Source organism: Stigmatopora nigra, chromosome 14 (assembly GCF_051989575.1).
Source record: "Stigmatopora nigra isolate UIUO_SnigA chromosome 14, RoL_Snig_1.1, whole genome shotgun sequence".
Classification (NCBI taxonomy): Eukaryota; Metazoa; Chordata; class Actinopteri; order Syngnathiformes; family Syngnathidae; genus Stigmatopora; species Stigmatopora nigra.
This window is the reverse complement of record NC_135521.1, coordinates 6,718,105-6,745,235: the sequence shown is the minus strand read 5'-3', so window position 1 is coordinate 6,745,235 and position 27,131 is coordinate 6,718,105. Positions and strand designations below refer to the sequence as shown.

Below are 27,131 nucleotides of genomic sequence, written 5' to 3'. Positions count from 1 at the left end.
GTAAACTTCAAAATGGCAGTTTTCCCCTCCAGTCACCAAGAATGTCCAGGGGATCAACATACATGCTCCGATTGACCGATTCTGCCTACAGCTTGACCAACAACCTAATGAAGTCATACTTGAATGGTGCTTTGAGGCAACCAAGAGCAGCCTCCAATGCCTGCCTGAGCTGTGCACGCATCCATGTGACGCTAGCCTTTGCCCGCCTCTACGGTCCCTTGGGATTACCATGAAAAATGTTTCTCAAGCTAAAAAAATGGGAAATGTGACAGATTGGATATAGTTTTGCCAAACCCTCGATCTCAGAACTGTGAGGCCAACGCGCTAACCAGTCGTCCATCGCAAAATTTTATTCCAAAAACAGCTGCCATTTGCTTGGTGCTTGATAGTTTCCATCTTATCCCCTGTGCGTTTTCCTGCAGTAATTTACATTGACAATTGTGTAAAATAATTTGATTCTTAGCACAGTTCAATCTTTGTGCATCATTTTTAATAGCCCGTTGTTTTTGGCATTTTTTTCTTCACAGTCCTTCTCAACTGAAAGGGACCGTGCGGCAGAAATCTGCATTAATAAATCATTTGATTAGGCCCAATGAAAGAATGTTGTTAACATGAATGACAAATTTGAATGAATAAACAGCTAAAATGCTGCGCTCAAGTGCCAACGGTCTGTCAGTCAACTAACAAAATGCGTATCTATCGACGACTAGCTTGTTTCCTGTGTTTACACAATTTATCTATCATGCCAGCATGACTTTGTGAACGAGTACCTTTTGTTCCTGCTGTCCACATCTTTGGCATACTCCTTGATCTAGGAATGTCACGCATCACAGATTCTAACTCTGCTGATATGCTCCCAGTTTCGTATTTCATTTTTCTTTCACATTTTACACAACTCAAGCAATAAATGTTTGCGTATTTTCTAAGACCGCTTATAAACAAATACTTCCAGTTTTACAAAGACAAGCAAGAGTGCCGTCACCTAAAATTAATGACAGGCTCAAAGTATCCGATGCACACGGAGTTCTAGCAAACTTCGGTGTGACAGCGTTTGAAGTCACAGATGAATGGTTAAATGGGCTATTCCTAATGAATATTTTAATTGAAGCTTTTTTTCTTTTCTCTTTTTAAAAACCTATTTAAAACTTTATATTGTTTCATGCCATATACTTTGCATATTCTGTACAGTACAATATTTAATAGCTTAAATCGTTCACACAGTAAACGTTTGTCAGAAAAGTCTCTTTTATTACGTCCAAAAGTTTCACTTTTTAGCTGATGGTCATTATGAGTAGTCTAACGCAGTGTATCCCAACCTTTTTTGAGCCGAGGCACACTTTTTGCATTGAAAAAAATCTCAAGGGACACCACCATCTGAAAATCTTTGTCGCCTATGTTTATAATAGTTATTCTCATCGAAGTTTTATCAGCAGAAATCGCATCCAAAGTTATTCCAAAATCAAATTTTTCACAATGACCTAATGTCACGGAAATTTGGCCTGTGGACCCTGAACAACTTCCGGTTTGAGTGATGCAAATAAACAAGTAAAGTTATTGATCGCATCATTTTATGATTTTTCTCTAAATATTACTTAAATCTCCTAATATTCCCCAAAAAAAATTGTGCTCACAGACTTTACGTCGGCAAAAGTTGATGCCCTAGAAACCAGACAACTTCCGTTTCGACTTAGAGAAAAATAAGCAACAAAATTACTGTTTCACAACTTGAATCAAATAATAGTATAATCTACAATTTAACGTCCATCATATTTTGATTTGAACCTTGTTCCATTTTAATCTCCTTATATTCATATTAATTTTTCTCTCTCAATATCACATTGTATGACTTCTTGCAATTTCCCACGGCACACCTGACCATTGCTCACGGCACACCAGTGTGCCGCGGCACAGTGGTTGGGAAACACTGGTCTAACGTATACTGTGTTGCAAACTAGGCCCATATCACTGTGAAATAATTTACAAAGTGCAAATATAGAATAATAAAAAATAGTAAAGTAGGGTGATATCCAATTCAAAGTTTTAAAAGTGTATGGTCGGTTGATAAGATGGCATAAGAAATGTAGAGTTGGGTTTGTACAGGCAAACCAAAGAAATAGAATTTAAAATGTTTTATTAGACTCTTTAACTTTTGCCTGTTTATGTTTTTGCCTTTATGAAAAATTCCCCAAACCTTACAGTGATACATTTAGCTTCCTTTCAAGGTTAGACAATACTTGAAATGGATGTCCGTAGTTCCAGGCCAAAGGGAAGATGTGTGTTTAGAATTTTACATCACATTTCTCTACTCACTCTCTAGCCTTTCTGTGACTCTACTCTGGAGACATGAGTGATTACTCAGTGGTATTTGTGTATTCAAGACCCCACATGTATATTTAATCCAAGTGAATTATGTGTCCAGTTATCCGTATGGCAGGATATAGCAATTGGCAAGGAATTATTATCAGTAATTTCTATATTATTGACAAATTGCTTCAGGAAAACACTGGCACTATTTTGTAGTACAAGAGACCCAACAAAGTAAGAAAATGCAGTCAATTAAGCAAAAAAAACAACAACCTGAAAACGTAATGAACAACTAAATGAATAAATGTATTTATTCATGCAGCAATTAATCCATTTTTTGTTGCTTTTTTCACAAATGTGATATAGCAATGGTGTTCAACCATTAACTCAGGAAATTATTTTTTTAAAACATTTTTGTTGGAAATCAAGGAATAAATAATTCCGAGAACAAATATTATCTTACGGGTCAACGTGTTATTAGCGTGCATCCGTTCTTTCAGCAAAAATAAAAAGAATAATGTGATCAAATGTGGAGTTAATGAAGGTCGACAACACTGCTCGACATCAGAGTGGAAACGTGGAGGGAGTGTGCCACAGATCTACTGTGAATTGACAGAGCTGCTCTGCTGTCAAGGGAAAGTGGGAGTATATTTAAACCGACTCTTCTAAGCTTTAATGGAAGGCATCAGATGATGCAAAAGGCAAAATCCAAAAGCACAGCACATAGAACAATGTTGGGGAAAGCTCATTTTCCAAATGGCTAAGTTGGCTTCTTGAGTGATGCAAAGATTATTTGACACATCCTGTTATCTACTCACACACATCATCAGTGATGTAACCCGGGATGGTTTCATATTTGGGGTCACAAACATCAGACAGCCTTGCCCCGAGTGACTCAGCCGGGGGCTGATCAGACCTCTACTTGTTTCGGAGTAACAATCTTCCATGCTGTGAAATCTTCAGACTCTTTCTGCCCAATGGTGTACCCTCTTGGATGATATTGTCATTATCTCTTGAAACCACAATATGTTGCCAAAGGCCACACGAACAACTATAAATCCAAGTGAATTTCTCACTGGTGAAAATATACTTGTCTTTTTATTGTCTAATCATAGCACTTCATCTTTACTACTACTTTACTGTACCATCTCTGTTTCTTGCACACCATGTGTGTGTGTCACCTAAGCATGTTGCCGTCTTTCATTCATCCATCATCCGTACCGTGCATCCTCACAAGAGTCGCAGGGGTTACTGGAGCCTTTTCTAGGTGCTTTCAGGCAGCATACACCCTAGACAGAGAGACAGACTGTCATTCAAGCTCACAATCGAGTGGGAATCGATCTAATGTAGTGTGGGCAGTAGGAGAGGGACAACCTGAATTAGTCGCCGAGCCAAGCACCAGACAGTGGCAGGTTTCAAAACCACAGCGCCAGGTTTAGGAACCTTATGCATTACCCATTAATCCATGGATGCTTAAACAATACCCTTTCCAGGGCTAAAATTGTAATAAGATGTGCAGAGTGTTTCCAGGCGGTAATTCAAATGTCAAAGTCAGACTAGTTCATGAGAAAAGTTAGAATTAGTGAGAGTGGCTCAGACTTAATTACCATTGTTAAATGTTCTGAGAAGCAACTAGAATAGTGATAAAAATATAGGAATAAGTTACTTCTATCTTCTTTCTTCACTGTAAATGCCGTCCCATTTTGGTTACAATCATTTCTGTCTGAACTTCAGGACTTTATTCTTCCTCTACACCTCAATATTCGATTCTTAGAGGACAAGTCAACTTCACAAGGAGAAGGCGATAACCCAAAGTTTCTTCATTTATGCCTCAATTCACTTTCATGTGTTCTGTCCCTCATTTCCCCTCAACTTACACTTTGATTTCTCTTCCTCATTAGAGCCTTTTATAACTACGTTTTGGAAATAAATCCAGTCCACAGTGATATGAACTAGACAAAAACTTTCCTGTACTTTCACTGCCAGCTTTGATGGAAGAAATGACCTTAATGTGAATAAAATTAGAAAATATATGGGTTAGGATTTGTAAAACCGATAGATTTGGACAATTACATTTGATTATACCAAAGCAGATGTGATAACCAAGATTAGATTATCATAGAAAGAGAGATGGGCCATTAAATGTGTTCATCACGTCATTGCAATTTTCAAACTGGTGCAAAAAAAGTTCAACTTTTGTATGTTGTAACCATATCCTATAATTGATGAGGATTATTTTTGACTTAGGGTATTTATTTTTTGATGCCTAAAGAGTTCTCTTTATCTGTTTATTTCAAAAATAATCCATACTGCTTTGAAATAAATAAAAAGTAAACTTATGACACAAAGTTGTCAAAAAGGGAAGATCAGGAGCTTGCAAAAGTCAAAAGTGTCACCGTAAAGCAAAATATGAATCATCAAGTCTTCACATCGTAGAGAAGACAGCTTTGAGTGTCAGTGGGAATTAAAATTTAAGTGAAGGAAATAAGTACTCCAAGAATAATTTCCTGAAAATTTGAGTAATATATGTGTCCGACTCTAGACTGGATAGACTAATAATTCATTTACCATTCATCTCAGCAGTCCTTCAATCAACCGCATGTTTTTGCAATCCGGAGGTAACGATGACTTGGAGATCAGTCAGGGATCGATGAGAGACCAATACAGTTCATCGGAAGACTAGGGATGTAGACGCCTAAGAGATTAGTGTGCGAACAATTTTCATTATAAAGACTGCTGAGCATTCATTAACAGATTTGGAAAGAGATTATCATGGTGGTGTGAAAGTTTTTTTCGTATTTTTTTATGTAGACTTAAAACTGCATATTTGCTGTAATTATAAAGCAACGATACTCGTGAATTTTAGCACCTGAAAACGTGAAATTTGTGAACTGCATTTAGGTTCTGATTCACATGAGTCGTTTAAGAAATGGCAACATTAAATGATGTTAGATGGAAGCATTGTAATTATTGGATTCTTTCACATAATCTATCATGCTTTGAATGGTTTCTTCGTGATGGGCGCATTTGCTTCTGCCTTTGACTCTCTTGACCTCCTTTCGAGTGTCTAAGATTAGCTATCTTACACAACTATTGTTCAAATTTCCCATAATGCATTACAGTGACACACTTCAAACACAATGCGTACCATCTACAAAAAATAAAAGTCTGCTAAATTATTCTCGGATATAGTTAATGCATTGGGAATGCTCTGGTCTTCCTATATGGAGTTTGCGTGTTTTGCATGTGACTGTGTGTGTTTTTTCGGAGTACTCCAGTTTCGTCCTGCATCCCCAAAACATCTGTTTGTGTTGGCAGCTGAAAACTTGCGAAAAAAAGGCTCTTGTCCCTCTCCATAACTCTACACAGGCACCTTCTTTTTCAATTTTAGAGGCAGGGCATAATAGGCTCCTCGTGGTTGTGGGTGATGCATCGTAAATAAACGAGAGACAAGTCTGATAGCAACCATATTCTCTAACTATCGCTACATCTTGGGCTACAAGAAAGAAAACAAATAGTAAGTAGTAACTGGAGGCATATAATGCAGCAAAGAAAACAAAGAAATCAAAGAGAAAGTAAATCAGCACTCACAGACTGCTGACTCGCACCACCTTCAGCAATTCCATCCATATCACATCTATACAATACAGGGGGATAAAGTCATGGCCCTGAGGGTCTTTTCTACTGCCCTAAACGCTATCAGGAGCACTGGCATTTTATTAAATGGTATTCTGCAATGGTTTATGTTTGTTTAATGTGTTTTTGTTTTGGTCCATTCTTTGCCATTTTCAGGCTGTTACCCATGTTGCAATGGTGTCACAGTGGGGGGGCCCTTCTCCTGCCCCATGCTTTATTATCTGTTGGTACTTTGAGACTTTTAATCTGCCTCACAAATCCCTGAACTAAACTAAAATGTAGAAAATAATGAAAATAAGAAAGCTTTGCCAAAGGCAAACCTCAACATCTAAAAGCATTTGTCACCTGTCTGTTTGAACTTGTTTGTTTTTTGGTGGAAAGTTGTTTTTTTGTTGCCATTGCAGATGTCTTTGAGTCCAGGTTGTCTGGATCCTTGATGATATTGCACGGTGCTTGTTTGTTGTTTGCAAAGGTCGCCCAGTCGGACTTCCAGAAGTTCCTTGGTGATTAGCGCCATTGGACACCTGCTGACAAGTTGCTTGAAGTGTGTAGTGAAAGTTTAGGCAGTCAATATCAAGCTGAATGATGGTTTGCCCCAAGTGTGTCGATATTTTACCCATTTAAGTCCTATAATAAGTCTCTGTTTTTAAAATCTTGGCCTTGTGCTTCATAACATGGAAACAAGACTTTTGTTTTACATAAGTGATTGGAGTGCCCCAGGTCAGAACCATGCAATCCTCCTGTCATCTCAAACTAGCTGTCTGCTGTGATTGATGAAGTCTTTCTGGCCCCGCGTGGCCTTCTCGGAGCTTCGACCTTCGGGGTCGGAACAACTTTGCCTTTCGGTGTCTCACGGTTGCTTTCTTTCTTCAAATCACTGCCCTCTTTCTTTTTGCTATGGGGTAACATTTTTGTATGTGTCACTTCAATAATCCCTTTCTCTCTGGCTCGAGGCAAAAGCTTTCCCTCACTCCCCCTCTTAGCTCCACTCTATGTGGAAGATCACATTTCACTTTCTCTTAATGCCCATCTACGCCTGTTGGGAGGTGACGGCACTGGATGACTTTTTGTGAAGACAATGCTGCCACATGCATGACCGATGGCAACTTGCAGGATGAAGTCATGGAAAACATCTTCAGGCCAATGCTCGTTCGACTTCTAAACCAATACCAAACAAGGGGTGTCCAAACTATGCTTTGCCCTCGGACCAATTTTTCAATAAATATCATTGAATATGACTTGCACAAGAAGTCATCGATTGGTCTTATTTATTTAAATGTGTTAGTATTTACTGTCAGAGTTTGTCAGATAACTGTTTTTTTTGCCTTCTTTAAAGTTATTGAGGCTTTTGTTTAACCTCTTAAGTCATACATGGATTGCTTTGTTGAGTCTTCATCTATTTTTCCACCTTTTCCGACTACTGTCATTTCATGAAAGGATTATTTCAAAACAAGATTCCTGCAGCTTGCCTATAAGTAGCTACTGCTGGAAAAACAGTCTCTCGCTCTCACATTGGTTCACAATTATGACTTCTACCTTTTTTGCCTCTTAGGAAGAACCGAATGTAATTCTTTATCATCTTTTTCTTGTTCACATTTCTTTCTCTCATCTTTGGCGTACGGATTATGGTGCTGCCAAGTTGTGTCCCTGCCTTCATCATCACTTAGGGTGGCCTCATCCATCACACTTTTTTGGCATTGTCCTTCTTTCTCGGCTTAATCTTTTTGAATAGCTTGAGGAAAATGGCCCAAAATGGGAATACATTCTCAGATATTAATGGTACGCCCTCTTTGGCTTCCCCATCTGGTCAGACACCTTCAACTTAATGGTCTTAAAGGGTATGGGTCATCTTCAATAATGGGAACTCCTCAGTTGATGGTCAGTCTGGCATGTGAGTGAGTGAAATCTAAGTGGATTTTTGATTAGAGGCACTGGTCATTTCATTGTGATATTCAAAAGAGGAAGATTTCTGACATAAAAGAAATAGTTGAATTGGTGGTTTTGGTTGTAGTATAGTATTTACTTACATACTGATCAGATCAAATGTATTCATTATAATTGTGTTTAATGCTTTTCCTTCTTAAACTAATACAATCAATAACAAAAACAACCTTTAATTCCTTCACTCACTGACTTCCAATCCAAAGATTTTAACATTCTCCCCCTCACAATTGCACAATTTACATTTCAAAGTCTCTAGTGTTGCTGAATTACCTGATTTCATGCTTCACATCTGGGAGGAAGGAAAAGAGGAAAGACTTGAAACAAGTGATCAAAGAGTGAAACATGGCACGCCAGGAGCCATGATGGCAACAGCCTGACAATTGGGAACCATTTCTTCTGAGGTTTATGATGTTAAAAGCCATTTCATTTTCATATATGCAAGGAATGTATTTACATGACGGTGCTCATTTTAGTAGTTCAGTTGCAGAAAAACGGACAAAACTCAAATGGCTGTGGTGTCCCTTTTTAAATCAACATATTTTTATTTAGAGTTGTACCTGAGTAAAGCCACATTAGCTAAAGAATGAACAATGAAAGAGAAAATATATATACATAATTTGCACTGGAGTATAAGTGGCATTTTTGCATTCATCAGAAACAAAGAACACACATTGGATATTAAAATAGTAAATGAGTACAAATAATAAAAGACATGGCCAGCCAAACTAGGAAAAGTGCGATTTCAGAAAATATAGTAATAACGTTTGCAAAGGGCAATGTTTTAAATATTGATTCCTTCAAATAGAAATTAAGGTGAGTTCAATGGAAGCAAAAAAAGGCTAAAAGAAGATGGCTTTGATTCTATTCCTATGAGATCCATTGAAAAGCCGTGGTTAATTGCAAGGTTGTGGTGTCCAGGGAATGCCTGGTGTTTTTAATAGGATTTGAGGATGGGGGTATGAATGTATTCATTATCGTATAAATACTGGCTTAGAAAAAATCCCATAGACGCCCATGTAAATTCAACACTACACTACAAGTGGCTTCAGGCAAAATTGGATGAACATCTTGTAGAAATTTCAAGGCTGTAATACTCTGTGAGTTTATACAGTACAGTCTGTTTATGTTCCTCTTCAGAAAAAGATAATAACCCGCAGTGTTTCTTTGGGGTCCGCTGCAATTGGCTGAGTCGGTCAACCTTTGTAAACATGAAGGCATTCATCTGTGTCAAGCACATATTCTCAGGCTTTTGACTATGCGCACCAATACAGAAATTCTTGTCACAAGTGACAAATACACTCAAGTGCAAGATTCCACTCTCGTAGTCTTTTGTTTACCTGACAGGTGGAGTCTTACGTTCATTTTCTGTACCGTTTATTCTTACTAGGAGCGAGGCCTGGTTGAAAATTCAAATGCCTTCCCAATTTGCATTTCCAATTTTTTTCAAGGCCATTTTGAAATGTGTGTGACAAATGCACTAAAAAATAGTTGGGGGCAAACACTCTGCTCTGGCATTATTATTTCCTATTTAAAATACAGCCATTTTCTGGTTTCTTCTGTTTTTTATATTCACCCATGTTCAAGTTCAATTTAAAATGATCCATATTATAATGAATTAAGCAAGAACAAAAACAGTAACTGATGCTTTATATTCCCTTTTTTTTTCTTGGCTCAATCTAACCATTTTAAAGCTACTCTCCAAAGACCTGTTCCAAACAGATCTTTCATTATTCCCAAAGCAATTTGCAGTCTTGAATTGAGACACTGCTCGTGGTGCCGCTTCCGCTCAAAGACAATAAAAATAAGCCCCTTATTCCCCCATCTTCAAAGGATCGATTGAAAAATGAAGGCTAAAAAGGTCATCGTTCCTCAGCTTTGTCATCCACGTTAGTCGTGTATGATTGTCCTTCGATCAATTAAAAGGGCACACATGTTTTCCATGTTTATTTTCAAAGTGAAAACATCCAACACGGGCCAATGACCTCAACGTATTTTCAGTATTTTAGGGTTGAGATTCAATAAATACATGTAATGACATTAATTAGCTATTTTTAACTACATAATTATGATGGATCACATTTGAAAATTCAATTTGGACAGAAAATTTAAAAAAAATCCATCGTAGGAAGAATAACTGATAGAAATATATATTAGCAGGTCAGCCTCCCACTTCTGAATCGAGGAATTCCGAGTTGTTTCAGACCTTCCTGTGTAGAGTTTTAATATTCTCCTTAGGTGTACACTGCCTACAGTCCATAGCTGGTTGGGATTGGCTTCAGCACCCCTGCTATGTTTTTGGGATGTGGTAGAAAAGTCCTTTTGATTGACAACCCTTGTGTGACCAAAATTTCACTGAGATTCAAATCCAAAGAATTTCGCAAAGGAAATATTCAAATGTTAATGAATCTCTGTGGAATCTATTCAAGCCATTTGATGTGAGAAGTCAGGGAAAAGACCAAGAACATAGAAACCCCAATTCATTAGCAAGGATAGGAACAATTTTCAAGATCAACGGAGAAAAGACACACTGACTGTTTTCAGGACATTCTTCAAATGGGTCCCAGGATACCAATTGTGGGATGTTCCCATCACGGAGGGTTGTTTATTGTCAGAACTTTTCCAGCTCACTGACTTTTGTCTAATCCACTCAACGACACAGCAAGACACCAAGACATTAGAATTTGACTCCCCCTAAGCCTCCCAGCCTTTTTGTTCTTGATTAATCATTGTAAAAATGCTGAACCTGACGTATATGCATGCCCACAAAGACAGTAAATTAATTCAAGGATTTCAACTGTACATACTTATAACTATCCATTTATGTCTATTTTAAGTTTGTGTCGTTAGTGTGTGTTCTTCTTTTGAAGCTACTGAACTTAACATTTATCAATTTAAGCCTTTTAAATGTAGCAGTGTAGGAATATATATTTGTATTTTAATCCCACCTGAAGGCTCAAAAAATAGTTGTTAAAGTTTTCTTTCATTCTCTTGGGTTGAGCTGTTCAAACTTTCATGAAAATAGTCTACCCACCCATTTTGCCATGGGCTAAGTTAAATCTAACAACAAAGAAAACTGTTTTTAAATTTGTTTTCAGATAAGGTGAGATATTGTGTTATTTGTATGTGAGTACAAATTCATACCAATGATTTGTTTGCCTCTGTAAAAAAAGTAAGCTTGAGTGAAAATAATTTTAAGGGTAAAGTAATTTTCCAATATATGGAATATATTTTATTCACCTCTGCACATCTGCTGTGCAATATTTTATAATTAAAGATTGGCCGATTAGGGTTAGATCATTTCAATTAGTAGTAATTAAAATAAAAAACACATTTCCATGAAAAAATTGTCAGTACAAATTAGAAGTGGTCTTGTTGTTGTTAGTGAGAAAATGACAAAATCGTTTGTAAAACTCATTCATGGTTTTTTTTTTTTCCTGATCAAGTGCATGAAAAACATTACTAATCATTTTTTAGGAAGCAAATTTCTGTAAAATGTCAGGAATACTAAAGGATTTAAACAGCACCGGAACCAACAAACTACCTTCTTGATTTCGTAGCCCAATTTAGTGACAGCCCTTCCTTCAATGTCAATGTAGATCTCAAATAGAAAGTTATCAACCCGTTATTCTGTTGACATCAGAGATATGTTATCCAAGAGGGAAACTCCCAGAAAACACAAATGTCATGTCTGAGTTGTGAAGTATGGAAAAGTACTTAGAGATGGTCCCGAAAGAGAGGTGCAATATCCTGAAGAGCTCTTGCATGGCTTGAAAACATTTGCTTGTACCATCATCTCCATCCATTGTGCCCGCAGAGACACGGTAAACATATTTTTGAAACTTTGAGCAAGTTGTTAAATTATGTAAGTCACTTGGGGCTAACTTTTTCATTTGGAAGACAATTTGGGGTCTCCGTTTCTGCTCACAATAACAGGAGTAACGATGAAAGTCGATTACATAGGATTTTCTCCTGAGTATTTGACAATCGTTTATATCACGTGTTTCCGTTTGATCATCAAACACAGTCATAAAAGTTTTAAAAGGCAGGATTATCATGATAATTAGGGGTCTCCAACTAGGTCTGCTGTGAGTTGGGGTTTTTGTTTCAACTGATCCAAATCCCTGATTTTAACCAATCAGGTTTTTGTTAAATAAGCAGCATGTGATTGCACTCAACTGACTACAGTTACAAAACATTGCTATTGATTACAATGTTTCGTCTTATTTGGTTGGAATGAAATGACGGCGGCCCTTCGTGGAATAGTTTCATGTAAATGCTTGTACAGCCGTTGTGATTTAATTGCTGCGCAGAACAGCAGGTCTGAAGGGACTTCAGCAACCAATTGTGCAAATCCTTACCTCAGATGATAATATGTTGCTCACCGGGGAAATCGGTTTAAAACCATAGAGGGATTTTATTCAAGCAACCTTTATCTGTAGTATTGAGTTTAAAAGAAAGCTGGAATTAGATCCGAAATCCCAAAATGAGGCTAGCTAACCGCCGACACACAGAATGTTTTGGTTTTGAGCTCTGACCTTTGTTATCTGTAGCGCAGCCTGGACACAGAAGTCTAAAGAGACATGAATAAACTAAATGGTGGCAGGCGGTTATAGAAAGTCCATGAATGTGAAATTCTATTTCTACAACTCAAGTTCCACCTCATGTTAACAATTGAAAGCAGAAGTGAGGTCAGGAACAGAAGTGAGGTCAGGAAGGGAACAATTCTCAGGCGACGGTTATTGCGTCGCTTCACAGTTGGCAAACCTTTTTATGTTTCCAGAGAGAGAGATTGATTTAAGTAAGGATTTATTCCTACCATTCATGTTGCCATCTTCTCGTTGTGGTATATGGCTTTCTCTAACTCGCCACCATGTTGTGAACCTCAGCACTTTTCAGATTGGTAACCCGTGGACAGTACATCACCTCACTCTAGGAATACCCTGACAACCCCACAAGTTATAGAGCTCAGACGCACATAGCCACACACGCACACCATCTTGGCTGCTCTGTTGATTCACAATCTATCATCTCTAGTGGCCAGTGTATTACGGAACAGTAGCGTGCTTAGAACTGTGTCCATGCGGTGTGTGTGCGGCTCAATATGGGTGTGCTCATTGAATGCATCAACATACAGTTGTAAGGAGCCAATTCAGAGGTAACACTGTAATTGAATTTATTTCTGAGGAAAGATTACAGTAATCCCTCGTATATCGCGGTTAATGTGGACCAGACATGGCCGTGATAATGATTCAAAAAATAAAACAGTTTAGAAAAAAAATTCCCCAGAAACAAATCTGCCATGTAATGAAGCTACAAAAGTTGAAATTGCGTGGGATTACTGTATTCGTTTTAAGTCACTCATAAGCAAGCCAAATACATTACCTGCAATGTTTACATCAAATCTCTCGGTCACACACTGCTGCCAAGCACCTTCCACACAGATTGCGAGGGGATGTGGGAGTTATTAGAGTGAAACAGCTTAGGAGGGGCTCAAGTGTGAACGTGATGAAAGGCCCAGCTGAGGTTACAGAGGCGGCAGGTTGTTTTATCCTTTGAGAGCCGTGTCATTGAACCACCGTCTTTAAAGCATTAAGCTTTTATGAGTCTGTCCAGTATGGTGGGACACACATTGGCAGTAAATTTCAAGTCAGGTGCCTCTGTGCAACAGAGGCAATATACAGGAAATTTAGGAAACCTTGATTATGCTGTTTGGTTTTGCAGTGTAAATAGTAGTTCAGTTTCTTGACTCTCTGGCTTAGTGGTTTTCATAACTCGAGTGGACCTTTTAAGAAATTATCCAATTTCCTTCCATTTGCCTGTAAAGACGTATTCATCAAAGATATTTTTTCATATGCATCACTGTCATCTGAAAGGCTGAACAAAAAATAGGAGATTTAATGAAACTATAATTTTTGTGTTATTATTTTTTTCATTGTAATACAAAACATTTAAAAGAGGAAAAGAAAATTAGCAGAAAATTTGCGATTACAGGGTTAGGGTTAGGGTTAGGGTCAATAATGTGACAAAACTCACAGAAATTTCTATGTAGGCCATGTTTCAAACTTTGGTAAACAGAGAGCTTTTCACATCATTGAATAGCTAAGACTGAGTCATTCCCTACGATTAAGTCCTCAATAGCAATTAACAAACTTTAGCTGGGTGCCACTGGGGAAACATTTAAAGGTTGATCTATTGTCTGGTGGTATTTGCTTCAATGAGAAAATGTTAGAATAATACCAAAGGCTGATTGCACTGGACGTGCCAAATAGAGATGTAGAGGAACCACTACTGCAGTAGTTTTCAATTAAGAGTGGTGAGTTAAAAAAAAAAAAAAAGTACCAGCGCGAGAGTAGTTTAAGCATATAAAAAAGTGGAACATTTTGTTCAGAAAATACGGTAGGCATTTAGTAAAGAAAGATTAAAAAACTCGTTTTTTTAAGGTTATTAGTCTTTCTCTAGTAAGGTTCAGAAGTCTAAGTTTTCGGAGAAAATGCTTTCACTTGTTTGATTATGTTTGGTCCATGGCAGTTTGTATACTAAGTTTAAAAGCCATCAAAAACTACAATTATAGTGTATGTATCATAATTTCATTTAAAATCATGTATTGTTTAGTTTTACATACAAGCCCTTCTCACAATGTGTACTAAAGACAAAAAGAAAGTTTGACACTGAAATGCACCGACCAATGTGGCATCCTTCTTATAATTTAGTACTCCCTGTAACGGTGGCTATGAAATCAATAATTGACGGATGGGACAGATTTATTTCTCTGCTTTTACTCATCCTGCCAAGCTTGTCTTTGTCGGGGGGTCTGAATTCCCAAGCTCAAGACACCTGCAGGAAATTGTGCTCCATAGAGAATTTGACATCATTGGAAACATTTGGGTGTTTCGTCGTAGAACAATCAGCTATACACTGCAATTTAGACAATTTAAATTAAAGCAAATTTTCTAACCAATTGTAAGATACAAATGGTAATGGTGGAATACCAGACATTCGTTGTGAACGCAGAATCAAAACAATAACTTTTCAGGGTTGAAAATCAACCTTGAAAATAAGAACAGCTCAGCTAAACCATTGTCAACCATTTTAGATCTATTAACAAAAACATTTCTTTAACAAGTATTAAAATATTAGGATCATTTGATGAATAATTGAAGTACAAGTATTTCATATTGGTTGTTATATATATGTATGTAATTGCATTGAATATCTGGATGTAAAAATGTCAGGGCTGGACATCACTTGCAACAGAATTCTGAGTTGACTGCTTCAAGTTATTTATTTCTTCCCTTTGCCAAATGTGTTTTAACCTGATTAGAAATTTAGAATTGCTTGATGCGCTTGACAACAAGACAGTTTTAGGGAGTAACAAAATTACATATTTATAACTTGAGGTGGCACCACCCTTCACAGCACAAATCCTTCACTTTTCCCTGTGACAGGGTTGTGTCTGTATTGCAGCTGTATCATAAATGTATTTGGCCAATTTTGCATATTGAGGTTGAAGGAAAATTAGGTTTGGCTCAGCGAATAGATGTTTGAGATTAGATTCCCAGGGTTTAAATCCCACACCTGTTTGATTGTAACTGGTTTCTGTAACCATAGGCATTGTTTGGTCATCAGTACGTCGGCTAACACGAGTTGAAGTTCGATATGGAGCGATGAGGAGACACAAGATATCTGAGTTGCTTAAGATTTATTTTTGAGCTTGGTTACATATATACATTTGCAAGGTTCTTCTTACATGAGGCTCTTCTTACGTATCGTAATTGTCTTTTCTTGGGCCACGGTAGCTCCGTCCACTCTTGTTCGTTTTTAGTTTTTGCTGCTTTTATGTTTTAATGATTTGATTATTCCATTACTTTGATTTGCTTTGTACTTTGGGCTCTTGCTTTGCAGTTCTGTCTAATCACGCTCTTGCTACTGCCACAATGTAATTTCCCGAATATGGGATGAATAAAGTTGTCCAATCCAATCCAATTCTTTTGACCCCTCTGACCCAGTGAATCATTAGATCAGACGAAGGGTTGTTCAAATTGCATAAAGGACTGTTCTACTTTTGCAAAGTTGTCCTTTATTGACCACTGTCCCTGAAATTGTCAAATTCTTCTGCCTGCAATTTGCCCAATATTTTATTTTTTACTTTTTGTGATTAGGAATAATCCACCTGTCATTTATGCAACTACACAATCCCAAATATCCAAGGCGGGACACATTTATTTTGAGGAAACACAATTGACGCATTAATATGTTTTGCAGAGATAAATGACAGATTGATGCTAATGCTGAATAATCCAAAATGCATTTGGGAACATTCTGGTAGATCCCTTTCTTTGGCCATCAACTGTTTTTGTACCACGTGATCCATTATTGGAGTTGAGAAGTCTTGAGTGAGACACATTTTTAGACAAAACATGACGCATTTGGGGATATATGTAAGGCAGCCTGGCTGGGAGGAGGGCAGCACGCTTTGTGAGTTTCCGTGTGAGAAGAACTCGACAGTTTTCATTATTGAGCCATTTCTTGTTCGATGAGTCAGTTTTTATCCTGTGGATTCATCTATAAAGGAACATTTTCTCAACACCACTTACTAGAAATTGCATATTGCCGAGAAGGCCACCTAACAGCTGTTGAAGTGGAGCATGTTTTATCATTAAAATTTCCATGTCTGCATCATCCTGAGCTGCAAGAGAGACGTACACAAATGGAAAATAAAACTGAGTGTTTTTTTTTCTAAAACGTATCTTAGGCTAAATTTATGCCATATTGTCTCTAGCCGTGAGCTTTAAATGGTTGTTTCTCTCTTTGTGCCCCTGTGATTGGCTGGTAACCAGTTTCGTGGCCCTTGTGAGGAAAAGCTGCACGAAAAATGAATGAATGAATATCTCTATTCAAATATTTTGTGTGATCATTTGTACATTGTGCCACCTGATGGTGCAACGGTTCTTTGGCCTGAGTTGGATGCGTGCAGCGTGATATCAATCGCTTCCCACTGACTACGGATGCTTGTCTGTCGCTATGTGTGCCCTACGACTTACTGGCGACCAGTCTAGGGTGTTGTCCACCTAGAGTCAGCTGGGATGGGCTCCCGCAGCAGTGTACATTGTAAATTCTTTTTGACACTGTTATATTTGCTACCTGGTGTGTGCTGGTGGATGAGAGAGAATCTATAGAATGTGTCAGACTCACTGACGTGATAACCCGTGGGTTTGCCTTCCTGGCTCTCACTCTCACTTGCACTCTCTCTCTTTCTCTCTTTCGCTCTTTCTCTCTCCTCTTCACGCACGAACACAGAAAAGCACGCATGCCCACATACAATCAGCAGTAGCAGACACTCAGTACCGCTCTCATTGTGTGAACGCAGCAGGAGTAGCAAGAGCATAGGCTCCAGTTATGTTTTATCTCAGGGAAGATAGCTCTCCCATCTCTCTCTTTCTCTCTCCCGACTCTTTCTCCCTCTCATGTAACGCTGCTTGCTGCTTCCCTCCCCAAGAGTTCATTTTTATTCCCCTCCTTCGTTTTTCTAGACAAGGAAATCTAGTCTTGCGTCACTCTTCAATAACTGCAGTATTTTCCCCCCTGGGACTTTTAAAGATGGCTTTTATTGACTGAAATGACGAGCCTTTTTTTTCTTTTTTTGGGGGGGATTTGACACGAGGAGAGAGAGAGAGAGGGGGGGAGCGGACAGCCACTCGTGTCACTCGCTGAATATTTGCTGCAGATGCTGCTGGTCAAGAAGCCTCTGAATATGTGGTGCTTTTGAGCAAAAAAAAAAAGAGAGGCAGTGAATTGGGATTCCTTAGGATGATTCTGCTTTTGGCCGTACCCGACATCTGTCTTCCAGGCAGGATTCATTTCATGTGAAGGATTGTCTCTTTTTTTTTGGGGGGACTGAGGAATTTTGGAATTGTTTTCACTTCCCAAGTGGAGGTCAGTCAACATCTATTTTGCCATGATGCCCTCATCATTCAATTCGAATCGTTGATTTGGCTGGCTGCTTTGCACCGTCGTGCTTGACGTCTCTCGTGCGTGAGTGATTTTTCTTTTTTTTTTCCCTTAATGTGTCAACTCTCTCCTCGACTTTTCTCATTCAAACCAAAGCTCACAAAGCCTACTTAAATGCTGGATCCGCATGGGATCCTAGATCCACTTTTGGCAGTAAAAATGCTGAGCGGTGTCCTCTTTTTGAGCGTCCTCACGGTCACCAGCCTGTCGCCATCTGAGACGGAGAGCCGCAAAACTTCAGCCTCCAAAGATATCTGCGGGATCGGCTGTGCTTGCGAGGAGAGAGAGAACCTTTTGAATATTAACTGTGAGAATAAAGGATTTACTACTGTCAGCCAGTACCAGGCGCCCCCGAATAAAATCTCCCATCTTTTTCTAAATGGGAACTTCCTGTCTCGTATCAGTGCAAATGAGTTTGTCAATTACGCCAATGTCACATCTCTGCATCTGGGGAATAACGGATTACAGGAGATCAAAAAGAACGCTTTTCTGGGGCTCCGCGCCTTGAAACGGCTGCACTTGAACAACAACAACCTGGAGGGGATAAAGGAGGACACATTTGCGGGACTTGAGAGTATGGAGTATTTACAGGCAGATTATAATTATATCAGCACCATTGAACCTGCTGCTTTCAGTAAGCTGAACAAGCTTAAAGTGTTGATCCTCAATGACAACCTCCTCTTATCGTTGCCTCCCAACATTTTCCGCTTTGTGCTGCTCACCCATTTGGATTTACGCGGTAACAGGCTCAAGACCTTGCCCTTTGCTGGGGTGCTGGAACACATTGGTGGAATCATGGAGATCCAGCTGGAGGAAAACCCATGGAATTGCACTTGTGATCTGATCCCGCTCAAATCCTGGCTGGACACCATTTCCGTCTTTGTCGGGGACATTGTATGCGAGACGCCATTCAGGCTACACGGGAAAGATATTGGCCAGCTGATAAAACAGGACCTGTGCCCGCGACGAAACGCTGGCGAGCGTGCCCACCCTGCTCCCGACTCTCACTTTCAAGGGGCAATGCCCGCCGCCACCTACCTTCCCGGCATAATATCCCCCACCCGTATGCCTAAAGCTTCACGGCCTCCTAAAATGCGATACAGGCCCACTGCTCGCATCGGGAAGGACAAGCATGTCTTTGGACCTATCATGGTTTACCAGACGCGCTCCCCTGTGCCCATTTTATGTCCCGGCGTGTGCGTGTGCACCTCGCAAAATCCGGACAGTGGACTCAACATCAACTGTCAGGAACGGAAGTTGCAGAACATAAGTGAGTTGAACCCTAAGCCCACCTATCCAAAGAAACTGCACCTGACTGGTAACTACCTTCAAGTGATATACAGAACCGATCTAACGGAGTACAGTCTTCTGGAGCTGCTTCATTTAGGAAATAACAGGATTGCCGTCATTCAGGAAGGCGCCTTTGAAAACCTGACCAATCTAAGACGTCTCTACCTGAATGGGAATTACATCCAGTCACTTTCACAATCGCTTTTTTCTGGCCTGCAGTCACTCCAGTACCTCTATTTGGAATATAACGTCATCAAAGACATTTTACCGCAGACATTCAACGCTCTGCACAACCTCCAGCTGCTATTCCTCAACAATAACCTGCTGAGGTCACTGCCTGACAATGTTTTCGCCGGCACCACGCTAACGAGACTCAATTTGCGGAATAATCACTTTTCCTATCTCCCGGTTAAGGGCGTGCTTGACCAGTTATCTGCATTCATTCAGATCGACCTCCAGGAAAACCCCTGGGACTGCACCTGTCACATTGTAGCACTCAAAAATTGGATGGAACTGTCCAGCACCAGCGTAGTGGTTAATGAAATCACTTGTGACTCACCCTCCAAGCACGCTGGTCGCCTGCTGCGCTCACTGCGCAATGAGGCCATCTGTCCTGAGCCGAGTGAAGGGCCCCCTCCTCAATACGCCCCCCCTACCAGAGCCCCTACGTTGGTGAGTCCCAGCACTGAGACACCGACACCCTCGCTCTCCGCTTGGTTCACCTCAGCCAGCCCCACCGAATTGCGAATGGAAACCCCGGAGTCGCCTCCGGAGGTCCCGCTCTCGGTCCTGATTCTCGGACTTCTCGTTGTTTTTATTCTGTCCGTCTGCTTCGGAGCGGGCCTCTTTGTTTTTGTCCTCAAGCGACGCAAGGGGGTGGAACATGTCCCGACAGGCTCCAACAACATCAACCTGAACTCCTTCCAAGTGCAGTACGGCTCCTACAATCCCGAGCCGACGCAAGACAAGCATTCTGAGAGTCATGTATACAATTACATCCCCCCGCCTGTGGGTTCCATGTGCCAGAATCCCATTTACATGCAGAAAGGTGGCGAGCAGGTGGCATATTACCGAAACCTCAAGGAGTTAAGCTTGGGGCCGCTGAATGCAAAGAAGGATGATATTCTCGCACGTAGCCCGGGAGCTTATACCATCAGCGCGGTGGATTTAATGGATAAATCGCCAACATCGCCTCCTGAGATGTTATATCAAAATGTAGGGGAGAGGCTAAACAAGGAGCTTCCCACAGCTGCCGGCACCTCTCCTTTCAGTTACAATTTTTGCACTTTACCCAAGAGACCTTGCATCGTACCCCCGTACGAGGCCGCCACGGCCCCGCGACAAGTCGCCCACCAGGACAGGTTGAACAAAACCGCGCTGTACGGAACCCCCAGGAAATGTTTAGGGGTGGAGCCCAAGAATGGCGAGCACCAATTTCTTCTCCACGGCAAGCTAAAAACAGAACCGGACTATTTGGAAGTTCTGGAAAAACAGACTGCCATGAGCCAGCTGTAAGATAATGATGAATTATTCCACTTCTGACCCGTCTTTGCTCCCAAGGTCCTTTGCAACGTTCATCATGATTACACGATAATAAATAAGTAACAATAATAGCCACTACATCTTATCTCTGAGGTAAAGCTCAGATGAGCAATGGAAAGCAAACCTTTAGAGTGTTGTATTTTCTTTTGAATATGTATAAAGAACTATATATATATATAAAAAAAAGTATATTATAAGGCAGGTTTATTTTTTTCCCCAAGAAAGTATCAATTATTTCAAGTCTTTCCCAAAAGAAAGTCCTCCAAGACTCCGATGATGAAAAGACTGTGTAGAAATATAGCCTTCTGTGTTTATTTTATAAAACGGAATTTTATTTTTCATGAGATAACGAGACGAGATAAAAATGGGCCTTTGCAGACTGGGTGGGAAAAAGAAAGCAACAGAATGACATTCCTGTATATACATAGAATGCATATGTAAATGGTGAGTGGAGAAAGTCATCAAAAATAACCTCTTGAAATGTATTGAGCCTAATCTCACTGCATTTACTCCATGAAGTGCCTTTGCACTCACTGGTTTTGTTATCAATGCTCTCTACAGATGGATTTTATCTGGAAAATGTATTTTATCGAGTCCGATCTTTATGTAAATTTCACGCAAAGATATATTTGTCAGTCGAAAACAAAAAAGTGAAGAGAAATGTACTTGAAAATGGGTGTGACATCTCTAACTTTTGACATATGAAGTTTGATTGATTTCCTTTTCGATCTTTGGCAATGTACAACCTTTCAACAAACATTGTATGCTATGAGGGAGCAATACAAAGCAGTACAGTTGTGACATTAAATTTTCACTGGCGCACTTTGTACAGATCCTGAGCTTGAGGTGCATTTTGTTTGGACTGTGCATGATTATTTTTGTATATGCGTCACGTGTTGTGACTAGCATTAATGAGGGTGTTTGGGAAGATGTTTGTATGCGTGAGTGTGGTGGGCGGGAGAGAAAGTGAAAATAGAGCTCGCTTGGAGCACATGCTTCTCTCCAGTGAAATTAAATCACACTTTCTTCTTAGTTCAATGAATTTCCCCCTTTTTGAAGCCACACTTTATGTTTTGGGGAACTAAGTCTATCCTATGTCAAAGACAGAATATATTTGATAAGAGAAATAGTTACTAAAGTGTAAAAATCCAATTTATGCAATTTTACTTGGGAATACTGTTTTTTTTTCCCCCCAGGTTGAGAAGTAAATTAATGGCAGGGCTTTAAGTACAGAGAAGAATGCAGCACAAAGATGTCTCACTTTGGAATCTGTTATAGAATGCTTTCTCCACATGAGGGTGTTCAAATATTACTTTGTGAAAATCATCCCCTTGTGATTAATTTTAAGACTGCTGTCATCTAATGTGACACGGATTAACCATTTCCCTGCACGCGCTCTTCTTACACTGTCAATGGCCTTCAAATCTAATCCCACCCCTGATGTTTTCCACACAAGCTCACCCTCCAACATTTCCCGCGTTTTGTCCTCGTCTTCATTTCTGGGTCGTCGCTGTCTATTGCACATAATCTGGCGCCGGAGCCAAATTCTGACTTTTTGCTCATCGGGCAAATAAGCGTTCATTTCTTAGAGAACCGAGTAGCAAAACGATGTCACGATTTGGGTCTTACGCAAGTCTGTCACGCAAATATTCGGTGAATATTGTAGCTCTGCCTATAACCTTAAGAGAAATGTGCGAGAGAATGTATTGCACGTCACCAAATTGATACACTGAGATTAAGTCTTTTTGTTGTTGTTATATGATGAAATAGTATTCCAAACAGATGAATTGGTGGTGACCTAACTTGCTGTACTGTTGGTGTACTAAAACATTTAGTTATTTTTGGAATACAGGCTAGAATTCCTATTTTTAGACTCCACCTATCTTCATTTTCTACTGTTGGACAGTGTGTTTACTTTTGACGGTTTTAAAGAGTCGATGCAGATTGCAGTTTGTGTTGTGAACTGATTATTATGGAAACAGATATTTCAATAGTAGCATAATTATATGACATGCTTTAATTTAAGACTTTACAGGTGTTTTGGGCAAAAGTACTAAGCTGATCTCGAGAATGTCCATAAAATGGATAAAACCGTTTAATTTTTAAAGCAAGCTGAGTTTTAGTCGCAGCCAAAGACTAAAATAAAATACACACGAGTCGCACTGAAGAACAAGTCACATTTTCGGGAGGAAGTTTCACTTTAGTATTGGTCGCAAGCCCAGCCAAACAATGGGGAAAAAAGTGTGCGTTATAGTGCAGGAAATACGGCATTTTCAATGCAGTTTCCATCGTGTAACGTCATCAATTTAAGTGCTTTGCAAAATTCAGGTGACCTGGATGGAATAGGATAAATAAAATGACAAAAAGCTCTCTGTACCCTACATATGTCATAAATTTCAAGCAATTCCCGACTTTTATCTGGCAAAGAGTAATAAATCCCCAATAGTAGGCAATGATTAATGGGTTGCTTCAATAAACCAGCAAGGTATCACAGTTTCTCTTTGTAAGCAGAGTTTTGCTCAACATTGTTGTTCTAGCTGAAAAAGCAATCTCCTCTAATGCTGAGATTAATCTCGCTGCCTCATGCCATATTTTATTTTCTTCTGAACCCAGACACTTTTCCCTACCTCCACACTCTATTCTTTTGAACATCTCCGCTCTCACTTGTGGCCCGCCAGTGTTTAACTTTTTATGCAGAATTGCTTTCATTTGCGGTTTCTGCTACGGGAGCAGAAGAGATGCTGCGGCAGGGAAAGCTGTGAATGCTGTCATGTGGTCCTCTTTTTTTTTTTCCCTTTTTTTCCTTCCTCCTCTTTTTTTAACAAGCATTGCCATTTCAGCTGCTTAGTGAATGGGAAGGCGAAGAAAGAGAGAGCAGGAAGGCTGAAGGAGAGAGGTTAGGAAAAAGGAGAGAGAGAGAGGGAGGAAATCGTGTCGTTCATTCCTCTTCTCTGAAAACAGAGTGATTTTCCTTCCTTGGGCACAATTGCTCCTCTGTGTCTTTTTAGTGGCAGTGGGGAGAAAAAAAAATCCCCTCTCTCTTTAAGACACACATGCATGCACACACACACACACACACAGACACACACACACACACACACACACACACACACACAGACACACACAAACTGGGGATATATGGGAGGCTTAGCAAGGTGCAGCATTGCACACCAATGAGGAGGCTTTTTTTCCGGCAGAACACTCCCTTCTCTTATCTTGAAGCCTAGGACTCCACCGTATGAGTGAATGAATGTGGGATTGAGCGGGTGAGGATGTGTTCATATATCCAAACTGCGCTTGGGTGACTGGCGGTATCATTGCAGTGCTCTCAGGTCTGATTAAAGTGGATGAATAGGAATGTTGTCTCTAGTATGCTTTCCTTCGCTCTCATTTCTCTCGCTCTCGGTGCCGTGTGATGGAGAACTTAAATTGGTATGCTTGTTGAGTGGCTCATTTTGTGGCTAAGCGATTTAGAGATGACTTTGAAACATAAGGGCTTCTGTCATGAAGCATGGGGGATGTTGCTTTACGTTGATTTACAGAGGCCATTTTCACGTTCTTTTCTGTGGATGTGACCGTATGTTGCCATCTTTCTTCCTGGGCGTAATTGTGTGTGTGAAAGGTGATTTTATCACCTACAATTTTAATCATTTTTGGTAACTGACTGCCCCCATTCATTTTCCTCTCAGGAGAGACCAGTGTGTCTCTGCATAGTTATCACTTTTTACATTAAGTATGCCTCTAGCTATGTTAGAAATAGAATCTAGTTTATTTATCTATTTTTGATTACAGCAAACATTAAATGATGTTTTTATACACATAAAAAGTGTGGGTGAACAATGTAGGAGTTCATGACATTCAAAAGGGATGGAAATTGTCAGATTGTCAATATATGGCTCACAGGCTGAAACGTTTAATATTAAGATTTCAATCTAATTGTTTGGAACCAGATGATACACTCATTCCGACCTGATTTTATGCAAAATAGGAATTCTATGCAAGGTGACTTTTAATTATTTTCTTTTTTATGGTGGTGCTGCATTAATCGTTTGTCTGCAGGCAAGTGCAACAGTAAGAGTTTAAACAGGCTATTAAAGGTGGGATTTATGACTCTTAAGAAGGATACAGGATCTTTGGGATATGTTCACTCTAAAGAGCTGTTCCAAAACTGGCTCTTTGCCTTTTTATTTGTTTATTTTTTTATTAGTATGAAAAGTTGTTTTATGTTAATTATTTATTTGCAATCTGTTCAGGACATACCCCCAAATTTTTAACTTTTAACTGCCTTTTAATGCTAGGTTACATTTAATTTCCCACAGAGGAGTTTTAGTATGAAGCAGTCTGGGACTTTTATCTGTTACTATAAAATTTTGTGTGTTTAAAACTATACATTGATATATGATATTCATGCAAGACCCAAGCACTTTTTTCTCATAACAAAAACTTCAAAAATCAGGCCAAAAGCATATCTGCCTATAACTCAGAAATCCAGCACTCACTTTTATTTGTCATTCATTCCTTCATGCATTCATTTTCTGAACCGCTTATCCTCACAAGGGTTGCAAGGGGGTGCTGGAGCCTATCCCATCCGACTTGATGCACCAGGTGGGGGACACCCTGAATTGGAAACCAGCAGAATGCAATTATTTTCAAACATATCTCACTTATTTAGAAGAAAATAATCCAAATGGCCTAACAGAACCTTTAAAGTCAAAGATCACCAAAGTTTTTCGTGATCCAATTGAACACAGACTAAACATTTGCCACATCATTTTGTTATCACTCTGTTTACCTGATTACACTGCATGAATTAGTAAAGCTGGCACAGTCTCGGTCAGATTCAGATAAGCTTTTGGGCAACCAATCATTTTTAATTCATAACACAAACAGTGAACTCACTGAGCGCAGATTGCCTGACGGTCACATCCTTTCTCTGTGTGCACTCCATGTTCTTCATTTAGCAGGGAAAAACAGATTCCTGAAAGAATGACATTTTTACAATTGCAAAGGACAGTGACAAAATACACACTAGTCTACACAGTTGACAAAGAAGCCACACTCTCATTCCGATAATGTGCTGGGAGGATCACAAATGTGTTATCAATACTCCAAGGGAGCCAGACTGTAAACATGGACAACCTACTGTGGCATGTGAATTCACTTATTCTTGAACAGCCAACCACCAACCCCCATTTGAACCGCTTACGTAGGGCATTTTCACAGAATTTTCAAAACTTAACGACTGTCGTATTCTAAAACTATATAAAAAATGTATACATTTGTATTAGCTAGTGCTTTGCCTTTTTAAAATGTGTCATGGAAAGTGAAGGTGTCTGCTTCTGTTCTAAAAAAATAAATATCTAAGCAACGGGGTAGAAGATATACAGTGGCCTTAATTGTGGGAGAAGATATATTACCTGTAGTTTTGTTTAAGGTACCTTACATATATATAAAGGAATCCTACTGTAGCACATGACGATAAGACTGTGAACTGTTCATTCCCCTTTCTCATCATATAACCAAAGCAGTCGATGGATCATTTATCATGAAATGTAAGTTGTTGAACCGTACAATAAAACCATGTCAGCATGCCAGCGATTCAATAACTATGCAGACATTTCATAGATTAAAAGCTTTCAACGGGAGACACACTCACTGGGTTTCAAGGTTCTTTTCCCTATCAATCTACTCTATTAGGTAGGGACAGGAAACCTGTAGTCATTTCTGATTCAACATTGGATACATTCCATTTGCAAAAAACACTCAGTGCCTCAAGCTGTCATACTAACAAGTACCCATGCTAAATATAAAATAGTTCGGTGCAATATATGATAGCGATTTGCTATATACCGTATACACAAAATCTCTAAAATCTTCTATTGTTCTTATATGTTTTGCTACTCTATTCTCTTTCTGAATTCTTCCTCCAAAAATCTTTTTGCAAAAGCTCCACTTACAGGACTTTTCAAGTCTAAGTTTAAGCTTGATTGTGAGTTCTTTTAAACAACAAAAACAACAGTATTTGGCACATGGGACGCATACTTGTGTGCAGGATTTCTCATTTAGAGAATGCAATGAGCGTCTTGACTCTCTTTTTGCAAGTGAACGAAAGCTTACTCAGACAACAACACCGTATAGAGTATAACAGCATAGTATCGTAAAGCGCTGTCGAGACCGCACAGAAGGGAAAGTGTCGCAATGTTTGTTTCACTGGCTTCATTAACACGCGCCAACAAAAAAAAAACGCAAAACACAACGGGCATCTGTCGAGAGGTATTGGGACAAATTAAGCCCTGCTTGCATGCAACTGCCTAGATCAGGTTTCCCTCTGCCTCCAATTTTCGGTTTGCCTCAGTGATGAAAGAGCTTGACCACTAGACACATCCTGTAACAGGAGACTGAACAGA

At 39.5% G+C, this 27,131-nt stretch overlaps 1 protein-coding gene and 1 long non-coding RNA gene across 4 annotated transcripts in view; both read left to right on the top strand.

Annotated features, from left to right (window-relative positions):
- The window catches only part of LOC144207000 (uncharacterized), an 85,925-nt gene that overhangs the window by 17,291 nt on the left and 41,503 nt on the right, over nt 1-27,131 (top strand). The window contains exon 1 of one of the 3 annotated variants that reach the window (XR_013328538.1): nt 17,226-17,916. The exons of the other annotated variants lie outside the window; for them this stretch is intronic. This is a non-coding gene — a long non-coding RNA (uncharacterized LOC144207000). Of the gene's footprint in view, nt 1-17,225; nt 17,917-27,131 lie in introns of those variants that run through there. 3 annotated transcript variants of the gene reach the window in all.
- Nucleotides 17,913-21,563, top strand: slitrk2 (SLIT and NTRK-like family, member 2). Its single transcript, XM_077732153.1, has one exon. It carries the CDS (start codon nt 18,007-18,009, stop codon nt 20,695-20,697), a length of 2,691 nt encoding a protein of 896 aa, XP_077588279.1. The 5' UTR covers nt 17,913-18,006; the 3' UTR covers nt 20,698-21,563.

Bases quoted from the DNA above. Each gene is read 5' to 3' on its own strand.
- slitrk2 (XM_077732153.1), top strand. From the start codon at position 18,007: ATGCTGGATCCGCATGGGATCCTAGATCCACTTTTGGCAGTAAAAATG.